The sequence below is a fragment of the Delphinus delphis genome, chromosome X (assembly GCF_949987515.2).
Source record: "Delphinus delphis chromosome X, mDelDel1.2, whole genome shotgun sequence".
In the NCBI taxonomy this organism is placed as follows: domain Eukaryota; kingdom Metazoa; phylum Chordata; class Mammalia; order Artiodactyla; family Delphinidae; genus Delphinus; species Delphinus delphis.
This window is the reverse complement of record NC_082704.1, coordinates 69058796-69079556: the sequence shown is the minus strand read 5'-3', so window position 1 is coordinate 69079556 and position 20761 is coordinate 69058796. Positions and strand designations below refer to the sequence as shown.

The 20761-nt window shown below is 39.9% G+C and overlaps 1 protein-coding gene across 1 annotated transcript in view; it reads left to right on the top strand.

Moving 5' to 3' along the window:
- KIF4A (kinesin family member 4A) overlaps positions 1-20761 on the top strand; it is a 126954-nt gene that overhangs the window by 34676 nt on the left and 71517 nt on the right. The window contains exons 8-9 of the mRNA XM_060002620.1: positions 16381-16497; positions 17127-17302. Coding sequence (XP_059858603.1) covers positions 16381-16497; positions 17127-17302 — 293 coding nt within the window. The remainder of the gene's footprint in view (positions 1-16380; positions 16498-17126; positions 17303-20761) is intronic.

Genomic DNA, 20761 nt, shown 5'->3' with positions numbered 1-20761 from the left:
GCCTCTCTGCTAATGGATGGGGTTGTGTTCCTGTCTTGCTAGTTGTTTGGCATAGGGTGTCCAGCACTGTAGCTTGCTGGTCATTGAGTGGAGCTGTTCTTAGCGTTGAGGCGGAGATCTCTGGGAGAGTTTTAGCCATTTGATATTACGTTGAGCCCGTAGGTCTTGATGGACCAATGTCCTGAACTCGGCTCTCCCACCTCAGAGGCACAGGCCTGACACCCGGCCGGAGCACCAATACCCTGTGAACCACATGGCTCAGAAGAAAAGGGAGAAAGAAAGCAAGGAAGGGAGGGAGGAAAAGGAAGTTATTAAAATAAAATATTTTAAAGAATTATTTTTAAAAAATTGAAAAGTAAAGAAAAAGAAAAAAGAAAGAAGAGAGCAACCAAACCAAGAAACAAATCCACCAATGATAACAAGCACTAAAAACTATACTAAAAAAAAAAAAAACGGACAGACAGAACCCTAGGACAAATGGTAAAAGCAAAGCTATACAGACAAAATCACACGAAGAAGCATACACATACACACTCACAAAAAGAGAAAAAGGAAAAAAATATATATATATTAAAAAAATAAAGGAAGAGAGCAATCAATAAACAAATCTACCAGTTATAATAAACTCTAAATACTAAACTAAGGTAAACATAAAACCAGAAATAAATTAGATGCAGAAAGCAAACCCCAAATCTACAGTTGCTCCCAAAGTCCACCACCTCAATTTTGGGATGATTTATTGTCTATTCAGGTATTCCACAGATGCAGTGTACATCAAGTAGATTGTGGAGATTTAATCTGCTGCTCCTGAGGCTGCTGGGAGAGATTTCCCTTTCTCTTCTTTGTTCGCACAGCTCCTGAGGTTCAGCTTTGGATCTGGCCCCGCCTCTGCATGTAGGTCTCCTGAGGGCATCTGTTCTTCGCTCAGACAGGACGCGGTTAAAGTAGCAGCTGATTAGGGGGCTCTGGCTCACTCAGGCTGGGGGGAGGGGAGGGAGGGGTACGGAATGCGTGGTGATCCTGCAGTGGCAGAGGCCAGCATGACATTACAACAGCCTGAGGCACGCCGTGTGTTTTCCCGAGGAAGGTGTCCCTGGATCAGGGAACCCTGGCAGTGGCGGGCTGCACAGGCTTCTGGGAGTGGAGGTGTGGATAGTGACCTGTGCTTGCACACAGGCTTCTTGGTGGCTGCAGCAGCAGCCTTAGCGTTTCATGCCCTTCTCTGGGGTCCGCGCAGATAGCCGCGGCTTGTGCCCGTCTCTGGAGCTCGTTTAGGTGGTGCTCCGAATCCCTTCTCCTTGCGCACCCCGAAACAATGGTGTCTTGCCTCTTAGTCAGTTCCAGACTTTTTCCTGGACTCCCTCCTGGCTAGCTGTGGCTCACTAACCCCCTTCAGGCTGTGTTCATGCAGCCAACCCCAGTCCTCTCGCTGGAGTCTGACCTCTGAAGCCCGAGCTTCAGCTCCCAGCCCCCACCCGTCCCGGCGGGTGAGCAGACAAACCACTCGGGCTGCTGAGTGCTGGTCGGCACCGGTGCTCTGTGCAGGAATCTCTCTGCTTTGCCCTCTGATCCCCTGTTGCTGTGTTCTCCTCCGTGGCTCTGAAGCTTCCCCCCACCCATCCCCCATCTCCGCCAGTGAGGGGGCTTTCTAGTGTGTGGAAACTTTTCCTCCTTCACAGGTCCCTTCCAGAGGTGCAGGTCCCATCCCTATTCTTTTGTCTCTGTTTTTTCTTTTTTCTTTTGCCCTACCCAGGTATGTGGGGGAGTTTCTTGCCTTTTGGGAGGTCTGAGGTCTTCTGCCAGCATTCAGTATGTGTTCTGTAGGGATTGGTCCACATGTAGATGTATTTCTGATGTATTTGTGGGGAGGAAGGTGATCTCCACATCTTACTCCTCCGCCATCTTGAAGGTCTCCTCCACCACTGATATCTTAATTACCAAAATGAATTGGTTATTTTTAGTGTCCATCTCACCTGACTTCTTTGTGGCATTGACACTTGAACATACCCGTCTTGAAACTCTTCTGGTTTGTGAATGTTCACTTTCCTAGTTCTTTTCTTAACTCAAACTATTCCTTTTCAGTCTCTTTTGCTTTTCTTCTTCCTGTTCCTAATAATATGCTAATTATTGTACTCAGCATGATTTCCTTGACGAGGAATGAGTACCCATCACCTGCTGTTAGTTCTTCCTTAGCAATATTGTGGAGGTTCACCCACTTCCAGTCTGTTCCTCCTGCCTCTGCAAAGTCCGTGCCTTACCCAGCACACCTGGTCAGGAGCCTCCTAACACTTTCACTCCTAGGAGGCATTCCTTCTAAGTACCATAGCCATGTTAATCTTCTTAAAATACCACTTTGTCCATGACATCTCCCCTGCTTAGAAACTAAGTGGCACATCACTGCTTATAGGATGAAGTTGAAAAACCGTAGCTAGGCCTTCCAGAACCTTTGTACCCTGATCCCATGTTACCTCCTCAGCTGTCTTTCACAGCTTTCCTGCCCACACTCTCCTCTCCAGCTACATGGCCTCCACAACACGCCCTGCTAATTCTAGCTTCTGTGTACCTTCATCACAGCTGTCTCCTCTTCTCTCCCAGAATGAAGTCATTCTCCCCATCCCCCATCAAACTATCTACAACATAGCCATCTTTCAAGGTCCAACCTAAGTCTTGAGGTTTTTTGTTTTGTTTTAAAAAGGACATATGTGTTTTTTTTTAAAGAAGATGTTGGGGTAGGAGTTTATTAATTAATTTATGTATTTTTGCTGTGTTGCGTCTTCGTTTCTGTGCGAGGGCTTTCTCTAGTTGTGGCAAGCGGGGGACACTCTTCATCGCGGTGCGTGGGCGTCTCACTATTGCGGCCTCTCTTGTTGCGGAGCACAGCCTCCAGACGCGCAGGCTCAGTAGTTGTGGCTCACGGGCCTAGTTGCTCCGCGGCATGTGGGATCCTCCCAGACCAGGGCTCGAACCCGTGTCCCCTGCATTAGCAGGCAGATTCTCAACCACTGTGCCACCAGGGAACCCCAAGTCTTGAGGTTTTTGATGTCACCTTTTGTAAACATTTCATCTTCTAATGTATTTCTTCTCCTCTAAAATTCTATAGTGCCAGGGGGCTATCTGGTCATTTTCTGGCCCCTCTGTATTTCCAGCTTCATCTCTCAACACTTCCCCACAAACTTCAGGGATCCAGCCACAGCAGTCTACTCATTGCTTTCCAAACAGTACTGATGTTTCAGATCTCTGTGCTGTTGTATATGCTGGGTTTTTTCTTTTACCTACTGCCTCAGAAACCTGGTTTCATCAAGCACCCCTGTTCCTCCTGTGTTTTTAACCTTTCCCTCTCTACTGGTTTTCCCCCCTCAGCATAGAAGCATACCAATGTGTTTCTCCCATTTTAAAACAAACTAAATCCTTGATCCTCCTCATACTACTGCTCTTTTCCCTTTTCCTTTCACTCTGCTTTTTTGTCAACCCTCCATCCTCATCCCGTTGAAACTGTCCCTGCTGAGATCAACCAATGACCTGAATAACTGAATCCATTAGGCTCTTTTCAGTCCTCCTCTTACTTGGTGACTCCACTGTGTCTCACACCCTGCCCCTTCTTCTGGACAGTCTCATTCCTCCCGTGGATGTGTGACACTACCCTCTCCTGGGTTTCCTCTTACTTTTCTGAGGACTCTTTCTCAGGCTCCTCTTATTCCACCTACCCATACTTGAAACATAGCCCAGGTTCTGTCCTGGGATTTTTTTCTTTCTCGTCGCGCTGTCCAAGCCCATCACCTTGCTCCCTCCGCACCACCTTAAGTGGTCTCACTCACTAAGATGCTTATAGCTCCTACCCATGTGCTGCTGATCCCAAACCTCTATCTCCTGCCCATATCTTGCATCTACATTTCAGCCTATAAATGTAGTTGCCTGTGGGACATCTCGTGAATGTCTCACAGGTACCTCGCATTCCACGTATCTGAAGCTGAACTCCCCATCCTTCCCTGCCTCTGTTAAACCTGCCCCTCCATTACCTGTATTCAGTAATATCAACATTCCCTCAGTCACCCAAGCCAGAAACCAGTGCATCACTCCATACTCTTTCTTCACTCTGACTCCTCTTTCCAATTCCATCAGTCACCAAGTCCTGTCAGTCTTACTTTCTCATCTCTCAAGTCACTTTCTTTTCTCTAACCCTACTACCACTACCTTCGTTCAGGCCTTCATCGTTAGCTTATAGCACGCTTTCCAACTGGATTCCTTATCTTCAGTCAGGCACCTGTTCAAGTCATCTACCAACCAGCAGCAGCATGTTCTCCCTAAACGGGATATCCCTGCTTAGAGCTCTTTTCAGAGCTCCTCACTTTGTGCCACGCTGCTTAGCAAGGCCTTTGTGCTCTAGCCTTGCCTACCTGGCTAGCTTCCCCTCTCCTCAGCCCTTCGTCAGAATCTGCCTAGCCATACTAAGTGTGCTACGTTCTTGCTTGTCTATGCGCCTTTGTACATCTTGCTCCTTCTGCTATAAATGCCTTCCCTCTGTCTTCAGGTGACTAATTCTATTTCCCCCTTCACTACTCAGCTCCAATTTCATCCCCTTGAACCACCTCCAGTTCTTTGACCACCTCCATTTCCTTCCACTCCCACCTCCCTCGTCTGGTGCTTACCTCTTTCCTACACTAACACTACCCCAACTCTGTATTACAGTCATCACCTTGCCTGGCTGACTCCCAGTAGACAGCAAGCTAATCAAAAGGGGGAACTATGTCTTATTCATCTTTGAACCCCAGGGGCCTGGCATAGAGCCTGACATGTCATCATTGGCCCTCATTGAATGCCTCAGTTCTTTTTCCCTTTTGGTCTGACTGGTAATGCCTACTGATATTTCAATTCAGTTCAGATGTCACCCACCTATGAAACCTCTACTTTGGGTCGAAGTCTTTCCATCAGTTGGTGCTCCCATAGTGTTTTTTCCTAACACTTTATTATGAAAATTTTCAAAGATACAACAAAGTTGAAAGATTATACAGGAACATCCCTACACCTAGCATCTGGATTCCGCCATTAATATTTTACTATATTTGCTTTATATCTGTCCATTTATCCACTCATTAATCCACATTCTTTTTTTTTCAAATTCTACTTGACGGTTGATGCTTTTCCTTGCCCTGTATGCGTCCCTTTTATTTTTATTTATTTTTTTAACATCTTTATTGGAGTATAATTGCTTTACAATGGTGTGTTAGTTTCTGCTTCACAACAAAATGAATCAGTTATATATATACATATGTTCCCATATCTCTTCCCGCTTGCGTCTCCCTCGCTCCCACCCTCCCAATCCCACCCCTCCAGGCGGTCACAAAGGACTGAGCTGATCTCCCTGTACTGCCACATTCTTTTTTAAAACACATTTTTAAAGTAAATTGCACACATTAGTGCACTTTCTCCCAAATTCTTAAGCTTACATATTATTAACTGGAGTTTAATATTTCTTTAGATTTTTAATGTAAAATTTACAATGAAAAGCACAAATTTTAAGTGTATTGTAGCTGAATTTTGACAAATGCATTTACCTAAAAGCCTGTAATCCAAAGCCTTATCATGATATAGAAGATTATCTCCCTTCCCAGTCAGTTGTCACCCTACCACGTCTCACAGCATTCTCCCTTTTCACTGTAATTATATTTGTCTTTTTTTCTCATTAAACTTTGATTTCCTTGAAGGTAGTGACCAGTTCGTATTTTCTTGCCACCTATGCTAAGACTGTGTCTGACACACAGTAGGCGTTCCATAACTATTGTCTGGCCGGATATATGAATATCTGCCTTATTCCTGGAATATGAGTACGTGTTGTATTCATTCTCTTTCTTTCTCGTCTCCCACATCCAAAAGGTCTTTTAGTCATGTCATATTTATGTCTTAAACACCTTCTATCTCCTTCATTCCTCTCCCATGGTTCCAGTCCTTAGAGATCGCTCAACTGAACTATTAAAATTATATCCTTGTACATGTCTCTTTATGCACTGATGAGAAAGTTTCTTGATAGACACCCAGAAGTAGAATTGTTGGGTCATATTTTAATGAACGTATTTTACTTTAGTAGGTATTGCAAAATCCTCTCTAAGGAGCTTGTACCCTTTTACACATCCACCAGCAAATATTATTAATTTGATCATTTTTGCTAAATTGATGGATGCAAAATTTTATTGTTGTTGTAATTTGTATGTTTTGATTTCTAGCAAGGTTGAGTGTCTTTTCAGTAAAGTTGCCAAGTAAATCACAGGAAGCCCAAGACATGGATATACTAGGAATACAGGAAACACAGGACATACTTATACTAAAAACTTATTTGTGTTTTATATGTCCTATATTTTTATCTGTTAAATTCTGTGAATTGCCAACTCAAATACTGTGCTTGTTTTTCTATTGACTTTTTAGAAAATTAATTGGGAGAGGGAGTTCATATATTCTGGACATAAGTGGTCAGTTTTATGAGTTCCAAATATTTTGTCCCCATCTGTGGCACATCTTTTTACTAAGTGTATGATGTCTTTTGTCATATAAAGTGTTGGGTTTTTTATATAAATAGAATTTCAGTGTAGTCATATAGACATAAAGGCATTTCTCCTATGTTTTCTTCTTTAAAAAAAGTCTTAAATCTGTCTGGAATTTATAACTACGTGTGGTGTGAGGTAGCAGCTTAGTTTTATGTTTTTCCATATGGATAGCCATCTTCCCCAACAGAATATATTAAATTGTCCATCTTTTCCTCAAAAAAAAAATAACCTCCTAAATGGTTTCTTAAACACCAGTTTTTTACTCCCAAATCTACCTTCCAAATGACTACCAAAGTAATATTTCTGAAATCTAAATTTGATCATGTTTATTCCTTCTTTAAAACCTTTCATTTGTGTCCATCATCTACAATAGATGTTTTTAATCTGCCTTCTTTTTAAAGCAAAGGAACTCTTTTTAAAATGAAGTCTTAAAACAAATTATAACAGTTGAAATAAATTAAAAAACAGATTTTAAATTCACATACATTTATTTTGTAAGTTCAAATTTATAGCATTGAGTAGGTCAATCTTCAAACAATAAGAATATTATAGCTATTTTATGATCACAATTTCTTTCTGTTTATTGCATATTATAAGATTTTTCATGGGATAAAAAATGCAGTACATCCAGCAAAGGACTTGTATCTAGAATATATGAAGAACTCTCAAAACTCAATAGTAAAAAATAATCCAACTAGAAAATGAGCAAGACATGAGCAGATATTTCACTGAAGAGGATATACAAATGGCAATAAGCACATGAAAAGACGTTCAACATCCTTAGTCATTAAGGAAATACAAGTGAAAACCACAAGGAGATTTCACTGTAAACCTCTCAGAATAGCTAAAAGAAGAAATAGTAACAATATCAAATGCTGGCAAGAATGTGGTGAAATTGAATTTCTCATACATTGCACTATTGGACATTTATTCCAGAAGAAGTGTATGTTCACACAAAAACCTGTACGCAAATGTTCATAGCTGCTCTATTTGTAATAACCAAAAACTGGAAACAACTCAGATGTCCACCCACAGGTGAATGAATGGTTAAACAAACTATGGTACATCCATGCCATGTAATACTATTTAGCAGTAAAAAGGAATGAACTATTAAAACAGACTCCTTGGATGGATTATTATTATGCTGAGTGAAAAAAAAAAGGCTAGTCTCAAAATGTTACATACTGTATATGCTGTTTATACATTCTTGAAATAACAAAATTATAGGGGAGAAAGCTTAATGATTGCCAGGGGTTAGGGACTGGAGGGTGAAGAGATAGGTGTGCCTATAAAGGGCAGCACAAGAGAGCCTTGTGATGATAGTACAGTTCTATATCTTGATTTTGGTGATCATTAATGAAGTTATACATGTGATAAAATTACACAGAACTACACGCACACACACAGAGTACGTGTCAAAGTTGGTCACATCTGAATAACATCTGGGGATTGTGCCAAGGTTAATTTCCTGGTTCTGATATTGTACTATGGTTATGTGAGATGTTACCATTGGGGGAGGCTGGGTGAGTGGTGCACAAGACCTTGCTGTACATTTCTTTTGCAGCTTCCTGTGAGTCTTTAATTATTTCAAAATAAAAGGGTATTTTTTTAATGCAATATAATGAAAAGTAACTTTTTCTCTTTCCCCAAATCCCTAGTCTATGTCTTTAGACATTCTCTCTTTCTGTATAATGGAAGCATACTATGCACTGTGTTCTAATCTACCCTGTATTTATGGAGATTGTTCCATATCAGTATATACATCTCTACTGTATTCTTTTTCATGTCCATATATTATATAGATATGCCACTGTATTTATTATACCATTCCCCTATTGATAAACATTTAGGTTGGTTCCAGACTTTTGCTATTACACACTAGCTCCAGTGAACATTCTTAGTTCTTAGTATATAACATGATGGGGATTCTGGATAACAGCTATAATCTTATTTAAGATTTTGTATCTATTTTTTCTATATTTTTTTCTTGTCACACATTATCAAGAAAATCCTGATTCATACTAATACATAATTATGAGTTATAAACATTTTTTAACAGCCCACTTTACAATCTCTTCAATTATTAAACTGACCTAGGAGCTTCAATGAGGAAGTGATAGGACATTTAAATTCAATGTTGGATCACTAACAATATATTTCCTAATATGTTATATAATAACTATAAATGTCTAACAAGACACAAAGCTTACAAGAAGCACTGAAACCATCTTTTTTTTTTGAGTGCCATTGGATAAGTGCTTCATATGCACCATCACATTTTCTTTATTTTTCCAGCTTTATTGAGATATTCTTGACATATAACATATGTTACGTTTAGGGTGTACAATGTGATGATTTGACACATGTATATGTTGTGAAATGATTACCACAATAATGTTGGTTAACACCTCCATCCCCTCACATGATTACCATTTTTGTGTGTGTGTGGTGAGAACATTTAAGCTTTACTCCCTTAGAACAAAGTAGTGGTTACCAGAGGGGAAGGGGTTGGGGAAAGATGAAATGGGTAAAGGGAATCAACTGTATAGTGATGGATGGAAACTAAAACTTTGGTGGTGAGCATACTGTAGGACATATAGAAGTAGAAATGTAATATGCACATGAAACATATAATGATATAAACCAATGTTATCTCAATAAACTTTTTTAATTAAAAAAGATTTAGTCTCTTAACAACCATCAAGTACATAATATAGTACTGTTGATTATAGTCACCATGCTGTACTTGAGATACCCAGAAGTTATTCATCTAATAGCTGGATGTTTGTACTCTTTGACCAGCATCTTCCCATTTCCCCCACCCCTCAGCCTCTGGCAGCCACTATTCTACTCTCTTTCTATGAGTTCAGCTTTTTTTAAATTCCACATATAAGGTGAGGACACACAGTATTTGTCTTTCTCCATCTGATTTATTTCACTCAGCATGATGCCCTCAGGGTCCATCTATGTTGCAAAAGGCAGGATTTTCTTCTTTTTGTGGCTGAATAATATTTCTCTCTGTGTGTGTACCACATTTTCTTTATTCATTCATCCATCAATGGACAATTAGATTGTGAAACCATCTTTAATAGTATATCATAGCATGTTGAGTTCCGTATTCATTTGGTACTACACAACCGACTATGATGCAGTGATGAGCACATGAATTGAGTAACTGCCTCTGTCTGGTGTTTCAGTACAAGCTCATGTGCTACAGTGGTATAATTATCTGTACAGTTTTCCGTGAGTGTGCATGTGAACTGGGCAAACGTCTCGTGCAAAGCCACAACTTTAAATTACACATTTGCAAAAACTTCGAACGTATGTACAAATAATAGAGGTATTTTCAAAGACTGCAGAAAAATTAATTAACCTTGCTGCACAAGATAATGTGTAGATTCTAACACAGTATTGTGTAGATTCTAACACAGTATTGTGAAGCAGTTAGACTCCAATAAAGATCTATTTTTTAAAAAAAAGATTTGCTTTATAGCACATTGGAATGAGCTATTTAAATGCAGTTTTTTTAAAAAACAATATAGGGCTTTTTTGTTTTTGCTGCGTCGAGTCTTAGTTGAGGAATGCGGGATCTTTCGTTGCGGCATGCGGGATCTTCATTGCGGCATGCAGGCTTCTCTCTAGTTGTGGCGTGCAGGTTTTTGTCTCTCTAGTTGTGGCGTGTGGGCTCCAGAGCACATGGGCTCTGTAGTTTGCAGCAGGCAGGCTCTCTGTTTGAGGCACGGGGGCTCAGTAGTTGTGGCGTGCGGGCTTAGTTGCCCTGTGGCCTGTGGGATCTTAGTTCCCCGACCAGGGATCGAACCCATGTCCCCTGCATTGGAAGGCGGATTCTTTACCACTGGACCACCAGGGAAGTCCCTTAAAGGCAGTTTTTAAAATAGTTAAAATAACGTTAAATAGCGGTGATGGTTGCACAACAGTGTGAATGTACTTAATGCCACTGAACTATACACTTAAAAACTGTTAAAATGGTACATTTTATGTTATATATATTTTACCACAATAGAAATAATTTTTAAAACAAAATCCAAATTACAGTTGCAGAAACTCTGCAGTATTTTTGTGGTTCCCTAAAGTATCCCTAAGGTTCTGAGGAACACAATTTGAAAACCACTGTCCTACAGGATAAACACAAATACCTGAGCATGACATATCTTTCATGCTCTTTATGATCTGTCCCTAACTGTCCTCTGGCCTCATTATTTGTTACTCTCTATCTCATAACTTGCATTATTTTCCTGTTGAACTCCCTGTAGTTCCTAAATGTATGATGCTGTCTCACAAATATGTGCCTTGACATATGTTACTTCTTTGCCTGGAATAACCTTACATTCTTCTTTCCCACTCTTCCCTCCTCCATCAGCATTGTCCTAGTCATTCTTCACAGTTCAGCTCAAATTTTCAATTCCCACTCCTACGAGAACCCATTTTTACTATACTTACCTTTTCCTTTAACATTATATTTGCAAATAGTTTTTGTTGGTGTGTCTATCTCCCTTTAGATTTTTAACTCCTCGAGAGTAGGGATTGTGACTTATTCATCTTTCTACCTCTAATGCCTAGCACAGTGCCTAGAATATTGAACATATTCACTAAATGATGATAAGGACTCAAATGTGTGGGGTGAGAAAAGAGGGAGAGTCCAGGATGTCACAGGTTTGTTGTTTGTTGGATATCCGACTGTTTAGGTGATGAGACAATGAAAAGGAACAGTGCTGGAAGTGAAATAGATTTGCACTGAAAGATGAATTCTGTGTTGTTCAAGTCTGTGTTATGCAATGCCACATGGGCACAGCCCACTGGAGTTTATTCAGTAGGCAGACAAAATATAGCTTTGGACAATAGGAAAGAGGTCTGGTTTGGAGATGGGAATTTGAGGGAGTCATTAATATAGGTGTTTATTGGAACTCTAGGCAAGGATGAGATAGCCCAGGAAGAGTATATATAGTAAGCAAAGAGCCTAAGACAGTCCCAAGAGAATACCAACTTTAATGGGTGGGTATTGGAAAAACTACCCCATTAAGTAGACTGGGAATGATTGAGAATGGGGGACACAGTAGTCACATGGCTCTGGAGGGGCGACGTGAGAGTTCAAGCTTTCTTTAAATGTGTTTTCTACCAACCCCGTCTTTTCAGCCTCAAGTCTCTCCTCTTTCCAAGGTACCTGGTGCCTCTAAGGAGCAAATTTGCTCATTTCCATAGAGCATAGAGGTTAAGATCATGGATTTGGGAGCCAGACTGCCTCCATCTGAATCCTGACTCTGCCACTTATTAGCTATGTGACCTTAGGCAAGTTACCTAATCTCTTTGTGCCTCAGGTCTCATATCTGTCAACACAGATAATCATACTTGATGCATACTTTATAGGACTACTGTGAGGATTAAGTAAGGTAATAAGCATAAAGTTCCTAGAACAGTATCTGGCTCATAGTAAACACTATATAAACTTAGCTGTTATTATCACTGTCGTGGTCATTATTGTCCCTCTGCAGGCACTTTAGATTGAGGCTCTTCCATCTTGCTGAGTCAGTTATTGCTTCTCTACCTGTGCTCTAAAAACACATCGAAACCTCTTGTCTACGGATATTTCCTCTCCTGTGCTCTGTGATCTTATGGGTTATTACTTTTTAAATTCCTTTTAGTCGTATCTTAGGGGGGAAAGAAATGCTGGTGGTCAGTCTCCTGTGTTTGAACAGAATTTCCTCTAATGCTCTCTGTGTTCTTTTTGTATATAATTTTATTTGTTACATTGGTTCCTATGAAGCTGTATCAATTTTTTATTGGAATAATATGTGCCTAGATAATTACAATTTTATTTTTTGAAAGCCTTTCATACTTTTCCCCCTTTAGACTTTCTGTACCAGAAACTTACCTATCTTTTTTCCGGAATTTTAGAGATACGTTTTCTTACCATCTAGCATACTGTTGTCTGACCGTGCACCTCAGTCCCCTACAACCAGATTCTCATCATTTTACTTACATAATCAGTTCTTCCATGTGTGTCAACTTGAAGGCCAACTTCAAGATACTGCCATTTCCTTCTTCACTTGCAGTATCTTTTTGGTGAAGAAATTGTCATCAGAGTAGATAAGGAATTTAATGGGTGCTGTGCTTTCACTGTCAGGTAACTTAGCAAATATCCAGATAATCTAAGTTCCTCTATCCTATTAATAATAACTTACATGTAGGTAGCACTTTATAGATCACATTTGATTTTATCATAGCCTCATGAGGTAAAGGTATGTATTACACCTGTTTTATGGATAAAGGAAAGTTTTAGTGGCTTGTCCAAGGTCACACACATTGATAAGTGGGAGAGGCAGAGTTTGAACTAAGATTCTATCTCCCAATCAAGTTCCTTTCCACTCTATTCCCTCTTAGTAGTTACTCCTGTAAGTCTTGTGATCTAGTGCAGTAATAGATCATTCCCCTTCTAGCTAGGCAGACCATATCTATACTATCATATTACTTCTGTTTTTCACCCTAATCTTCTTGGCTGTGCTACCTGCCTTAGGCTCATACATATTTTCTTCACATATAGAGCAGGGTTTCTCAGCTGTGGCACTATTGACATTTTGGGTCAAACAATATTGGTGGGGAGGGACTGTCCAGGGCATTGTAGGGTGTTTAGTGGTATCCTTGCCCTCTACCCACTAGATGCCAGTAGCACTCCCCCTGACCTCACAGGTTGTGACAACCAAAATGTCTCCAGATATTGCCAAATGTCCTGCAAGAAGCAAAATTGTCCCCAGTTGAGAGCTGCTGCATATAGAGCTGCTTCGTTTCTCTTCTGCCTCGTTTTTCTCTCCTGTTACCAATATACCCTTTTATTCTAGTTGTGAAACCAATTGTAACGTGCCTCCATGATACTTGTGAAGTTCTAGTCCCTTTTTAAAGTTAAAATCTCTACTTTATTATTTATTTGTTGCCCTCGTGAACAAATACCCGAAGCTGTTAAGTAGTATTCTTGATCCTCTCCTCACTTGGTCTGTTCTCAATCTTTTAGAGAGAAGAGGAACTTCTGGTCTTATAATTTTATCTGGGCATTTTCTCCATAGCCATCCTTGATTAGAACTTTTAAGTCTCTGCAGTCATGTTCTTCCCAGTCTTTATAATATATAATCTCCAACCATGTCAAGAATTTTCTCTTAACAACAGGAAATCAAATGCTGTTTTGTGATGATTTCTTTCCAAAGAGACATTCATTTCCCTTGCTCCTATCTATTCCAAAACTCCAACTCTCATTTGAAGAAAAAAAATCAGCCTTTTTATCCTTAAGTCTGTGCTTCTTACTTAGATCACAGTAGCCATAATTTCTTCTCAGGGCTCATCTGGACTTTTATTGTTGTTCCTGTGGAGCTATAGATGGACATTTTGCTCAGCAGGTTTGAAAAACCTCAGCAGTCTCTCCTTCACATCCTAGATGGGATATGGGCCAATAAGATGGCACAATGTTCTGTTTGGCTAAAAGGGGGAAAGAAGAGAAAGGAGTGAACTAATATGAGGATTAGTACAGGCATTGGTGAGGTTTGATCAATCTCAGCAGGATCTCCTTCACATCCTGGATGGGATAAGTGGCCCTGAAAAATGGTACCCCTTCCAACTTGCAATAAAGGGAAAAGAAAGAGCTAGTTGCTTGAGGGAATTGTTTTTGTTTTAGGTTGGGGAGATTTGAGCATGTGTATAGACTGAAAAGAAGGAATTCATGAAGGAAAAATAAATTGAATATCTAAGAGGGAGGGGGAAGATCAAGGGATCCAGGATCCCTGGGAAAATGGAGGGAATAGAAACACTGTCAGAGGCTGAAGGGAAAATAAAGGTAGTTATTTCCTCCTCTGAAACAAGAAGGACAAAGGAATCAGTAACAGCAAAGGAAAGACTGTGAAGTGAGGAGAGGGAAGGTTAGGGAGCCCTTGTGAATAGTTGATCACCATAATGTATTTGTTGAAATCATCTACTAATAGAGTGAAGGTAGATTTCCAGTCTTGGAAATGATGAGTGCTTAGAATAGCTGCTGTGGTGAAGGAAGAATGAAGAAGAGAAGATTGTCTATTGACCAAGGGTTCAGCCAAGGTCAGATAGTGTGTTTTATAATGGATGGATCCAGTCCATTTTGTTATGTGACTTTCAGAAACTTACACACGCGCGTGTGCACACACACACTCACACACACGGTTGGTTTAACCTAGGCCTGGGAATTGACATGGTGGGAATGGCAGAAGGTCATGGGGCAGAAGGTCATGGGTCATGGGGCAGAAGGTCATGGGTCTAGTGAGCGCTTGGGAAAACATAACTGAAATGATTGACTTCAGGGAATAGGTAGTTTAAGGCCCAGGAAGGATGATCTACTGGGAGTATTAGAAAGTGTCATAGGGACTTCCCTGGCAGTCCAATGGTTAAGACTCTGCTCTTGCACTTCAGGGAGCACGGGTTCGATCCCTGGTTGGGAAATTCAGATCCCACATGCTACATGGTGCAGCTGAAAAAAGAAAGAAGGCATCAGTATATTTGTAGCCACAATAAGGGTAAAGAACAGGATCCATGAAAGAAATGGAAGGATAGTAGTAGGATGCAGAGAGGAATTTTGGAGTTCAGGATCTTGTAGATAAAATTGTTTCAGGTTATAAGGGAGTCCAAAGTACAGCTGAATAAGTAAAGTAGTACAGCACTAACAATAATGATGCCATTTGTATATCATTTAACTTTGTTTTGTGTAAGGTATCTTATTAACTCCCCACCACAACCTAACGAGGTAGGTAGATTTGCCTCATTTTATAGAGGAACTTACCCAAAATTGCATAGCTAATCAGTGACAGATCCAGGATTAGAACCTAGGTCTATCTGACACCATTGCCCATGCACTTAACCATTATACTACATAGACTTTCCATAGTAAACATAACCATGGGAGGGTCAGGGGCTTTCAAGGGACCTCAGAGATTATTACAATGTTTAAAAAGTAAACCTTGGAATTTAAGAAGTGGAAAAGAACCTTTACTCTATTTGAAGCAATAAGAGGAAAGGTATTTCATTGTGGTATAATAGACAGAGCATAGGATTTGACTGCAATCCTGAGGTGGAATCTCAGGCCTACCACTTACCCGCTAATGGTACCACTTGACCTTAGGCAAGTCATTTAACCTTTGAGCTAGTTCTGTCATCAATAAACTGAAAATGATAGTTAAAATAATGATAATAATAAAAATAGCTTTTAATGTAATTTCACAGCATTAATTTAAGCATTAAGTGTGATAATGTATATTAAAAGTGTGATAATGTATATAACCACTTGTAAATAACTATACAAGTGGTTATTGTCATGGTGATCGTTATCTGTCTCTCTGCTTTGTTTCCATGGGAAAGGGCAAGAAGTGTCAACAGACTCAATTGTGCATTCACCTTTGTCCTTTGAACTTTGCTTAACTGGAAGACCAACTGTTTGAAAGAGGAAGAGATGGAAAGAAAGTAAAATATCAGAGTGGATATCACCAACTTCTACCAGCATCATGTTTATTCCCATTTCTACCTATACCACCTAGGAAAAATATGGCCTGTTTCCCAAGGAGCATAAGAATATCTGATAAGAACACTAAAGATTTTTAAATACTGTTGTTTTTCATTTCTATGAAGCTTTCTGTTTGAAAAAAAAAAGAGGCACTCTCAGAAAAGTGAACAAGATTAAGAGGTTTCTTTAAGATTGCTGACTTAATATTTCTATAGCGTCTTTATTTCTTATCTCTTTCTCAGGATAGGCATATGTTAGATGTTACCCAGGTAACATGGGTATATGTTACCAAGCAATTTAAATTTTGTTTCCTGCTATTAGGTATTAATATTAACCGAGGCCTCCTATGCTTGGGAAATGTAATCAGTGCTCTTGGAGATGACAAAAAGGGTGGCTTTGTGCCCTACAGAGATTCCAAGTTGACTCGACTGCTTCAAGGTAAGCCCAAAGTGCCTCTAAAAATAAGAGAGTAACTCAGAATGATAGTGCTGAGAAAGGAAAGATAGAACAGGTAGAAAGCCAGATTTTTGGACTATTACATACAGAGCTGTCTAGTTGATAAACAGGAGAGAGACCTGTTGGCAAGCAGGCTTCTAAGGTAATGGAAAAATGTCTTCATATATGGCTTTGAGAGCCAAAAAATCTGTATGTAGCGTGTCAACTGTACTTAGTACTTTGTACCTGAAAATGAACTTAGTTACTGCCTTTATTACTGCTGATAAGAAGAATTCCCTAAGGAGTTAAGATCTACCTAGAGGGGGCATCCAAAGAAATTTTAATCCTAATAGTGACTCCTAACTTGGCCCAGTAAGGTTTTTTTTGTTTTAACCTGATTAACTGCTGAAGTCACAGTCTCTCTTAAGAACGAGGACACATGCAATAGGATTCTAAACTCTATCATTTTATACAGCAAAAATCTTAATGTTTTTATATTGACACAATAGAAAACTTGTAGATACTTAGAATTTTTTTCTTACAGCTCTGAGATTGAAGTCACCAACCAAAACGGACAGTTTTGCTTGCATCCTACTTGTTTGATTTCATTTCCTTCCCTTGTTCTTTTTCAGATTCTCTAGGAGGTAATAGCCACACTCTTATGATAGCCTGTGTGAGTCCTGCTGACTCCAATCTAGAGGAAACATTAAATACTCTTCGCTATGCTGACAGAGCAAGAAAAATCAAGAACAAACCTGTTGTTAATATTGATCCCCAGAGAGCTGAACTTAATCATCTGAAGCAACAGGTAGAAGGAACTTGACATTTGATGGGAAAAATTACAAGTGTGTGAGTGGAATGATAGAGCTCCTATTTCTCAGCTTCTCCTCTACCAGAATTTTAGAGATGTTGGTTAAGCATTATGTTAGTTTGGGGAAATCTTAAAGTAACTCCTATTAACAGGTTTTTGGTCATATTTAAGATTAGGGAGTGGCACTGGAGATTTCACTGATAAAGAAGTGAGCAGTAAGAGATGAGGCAAGAGAGGTAGGCAGGAGTCAGATCCCAAAGGTCCTTATATAACTTGTTAAAGGATTTGGAATTCAACCTGAAAGCTGTAGGGGGCCACTGAAAGATTTAAGTAAGAGGGTAACATGTTGAAATGAGATTACTCTAGCAAGTATATAGAAAGTGGATTAGAGGTGGGCATGACTAGAAGTAAGAAAATAAATTAGGGTATTATAATAACTCAGGTGAGAACTATGGCCTGAACTAAAGACAGTAGCGATAGAGATGAAGAAAGGGGGACAAATTAGAAACAAAAAACAAGGAGGTAGAATGTATAGAGCTTACATATGTGGTGACACATGTGACATGGAAGGGTAGGTAGGGAGAATCAAAGTTGATTCCCAGGTTTCTTGCTTGGACAACTGAATAAATGGTAGTAATAATCATTGAGTCGGGGAATATAGGAGGAAAAACAGGGTCAGGTAGGGAAATGGAAATGATGAAATTCAGTTTTGGGCATTTTGAATTTGAAGGGCTTGTAGGACATCTAAGTAGAGTTGTTCAAACATGACTGGGTATGTGGGTTTAATGTAGAGAGGTCTGAACTGAAGATACAGATTTGAGAGTCATCAGCATTTAGATGGTATCTGAAGTTATGGAGTGGATGAGATCAAAGAGTGCCCGGCACGTTAAAGGCACTTCCTCAATATTTGCTGAATGAGCAAATGGACAAGAAGAGAGAAGAAGCCTAGCAGAACTCAGGGGTAACAGCAGCATTTAAGGAAGGGGGAAAGGAGTAGAAGACAAGAGAGATGAAGAAGGAGCAAACAGGCAGGAAGAAAATCAGTGGTTCATGGAAGACAAGAGAAGAAAGTTTCAAGGAGGACTACTGAAAGTATAAATTTATAAAGTGTAAAGTAAGATAAGGGTTGAAAAGTGTCCATTGATTTTTTTTTAATCAACAAGGAGTGAGAAGAGGGTCAGGGGAATGATAGGAGCAGATTGCTATGGGATGGACAGTGAATGCTAGATAAGGAAGTGGAGGAAGTTGTTAGGCTCTTCTTTCAAGAAGGCAAGATGAAAGAAGACAATAGCTGGTAGTCAAGGGTCAAGGGATGTAAATCTGTTTGTTTTTAAAATATGGAAGAGACTTGAACATGTGAAAGAACCAGTTGGGAGAGACTAAAACTGAGAATAGGGATGAGTTGATAAGGGGTCATCTCTTAGTTGAGATCCTGAGCACAAATAAAGAGGTCTTTGCTTTAGACAGTAGAAGGGATACTTGCCCCCAAGACTAGAAGAAAAGAGGTTAGGATAGGAAGAATACAGTGACACTAATTTAGAGGAAGAAGAAGGGAAATTGAGCAATTTTCAGCCTGACGATCTTTATCTTCTCAGTGAAGTAGGAGGTAACGTCACCTTCTAAGAGCAAGCAAGCAGATGATGATAGGGTAGATGGACTGAGGTAACCACAGAAGGCTTAAAATCACGGAAATTGAAGAAGCAGCTGACTAGGAACATGAATTTGTGGTGGTATCAGTATGACTGTGCAGCAGCTCAGTATCTCTGGCAGAGGAGCTGAGAGGGCAGGTGGTTGGGTTGACTCCTTGGGGGGGGGGGGGTCAGGTTTTCTTTGTGTAGCACTCTTCCCAATGGGAATCTAGTGTTTCCCAACTGTCCAGTGTTCACTCCGTCTCTGGCCTTCCTCCTCAGTGATAATAATTACCATTCATTCAATCTGTTGTCTTCCTTCCCCTTATCCTCCTTTATTTCCTTCCCTCTTAGGGTTCACTATAGAAAATATAAATAATTTACCTGTTCACAGAATCATCTCAATTGTAAAATACCTTACTCAGTCCTGCTCCTCTGTTTTCTTTCATGTGTATTACTATTGCCAAAAATGCTCTTTTTCCTGGTCATTTATTTGTTCATCCATTCCAACAATAAATATTTATTGAACACTGTTATGTGCCAGGTACTGTGCTGGGATACATTGTTAAGCAAAGCAGACACAGTTTCTGCGTTCATGGAATTTATTGCCTAGTGGGGGAGACAAACATTAAACACACAATCATACCAACATATCATTATAAACTGGGATAGTGTGCTATAGGGCACTGTGAAAGTATGGAACAGGATCTTCTGTTAAATATCTAATCTGAGAAGGCTTCCCTGAAGTAGTTACATATGAGCTGAGATCTGAGGGACTGAGTAGGAATCATCTATGCAGAAAAGAAAGAAGGGGATTCCAGGAAGAAGAAATAGCATGTGTAGCAAAGTATGATGGGAAACAGCATTGACACTGCAGCCAGGCTGCCTGGGTTCAAATCCTGGCTCTATACCTCACTAGCTATTTACCCAGCGCAAGTTCTCTGTGCCTCAGTTTCCCTATCTGTAAAATGGAAATAATAATAGTACCAGCTTCATAGGGTTTTTGTGAGGGTTAACTGAGTTAATACATGTAAAGCATTTAGAACAGTGCCAGGCATATAGCATGTCTGCAAAGATCTTGAGTTAGGAATACAGTGCATTTGAAGAACTCAGAATGCCAGTGTGGCTAGAGTGGAGAGAGCAAGGAAAGGGTGTTCCAGTCTGAGACTAGAGAAGAAGCAGAGGCCTAATCAACGCCTCATGTACTACGTTAAAAATGATTTTAAGCAAGGTGGCAACATTGATCATTTCCACTTTTAAAAAATGGTATGGCTGCTGTGTGGAAGTGGATTATAGTGGAGCAAAAGTAGACTCATAGAGACCACTTAAGAAGTTACTGCAGTAGTCCAGAGAGAGAAATGGCTTAGAAAGTGATAGAAAGAAGTGACCAGTGGATTAGATAAGGGGGTGAGGGTATGACATCCAGCTTTCTGGCATGTGAAACTGCATATTCACTGACCTAGAGTATACTGAAGAAGGACCAGGTTTGGGATAGCAGAAAACTAGGCAGAAATATTAAGTAGATATTTGAATATAAAGGTTCTAAATTCAGAAAAACTAAGGGGATCTAATAATAGTAATACTCAGCTCCCTGGGCTGATTTGAGGATTAAACAGGATATTATGTCTAAACCATCTTGCGTAGTGTCTGGCTCCAGGGACTAGACTCAGGCCTCAAAGAAGCTCCCTTCCTTTCAGATTTCCTGTCTCACCTTGACATTCATATATGATTATGGTTCAAAAAAAAACCCTTTTATATTCATTATTTAATTTTATCATCATAATAAGCCAGTGAACGCAGCAGATATCTTTATTCCCATTTTAAGACA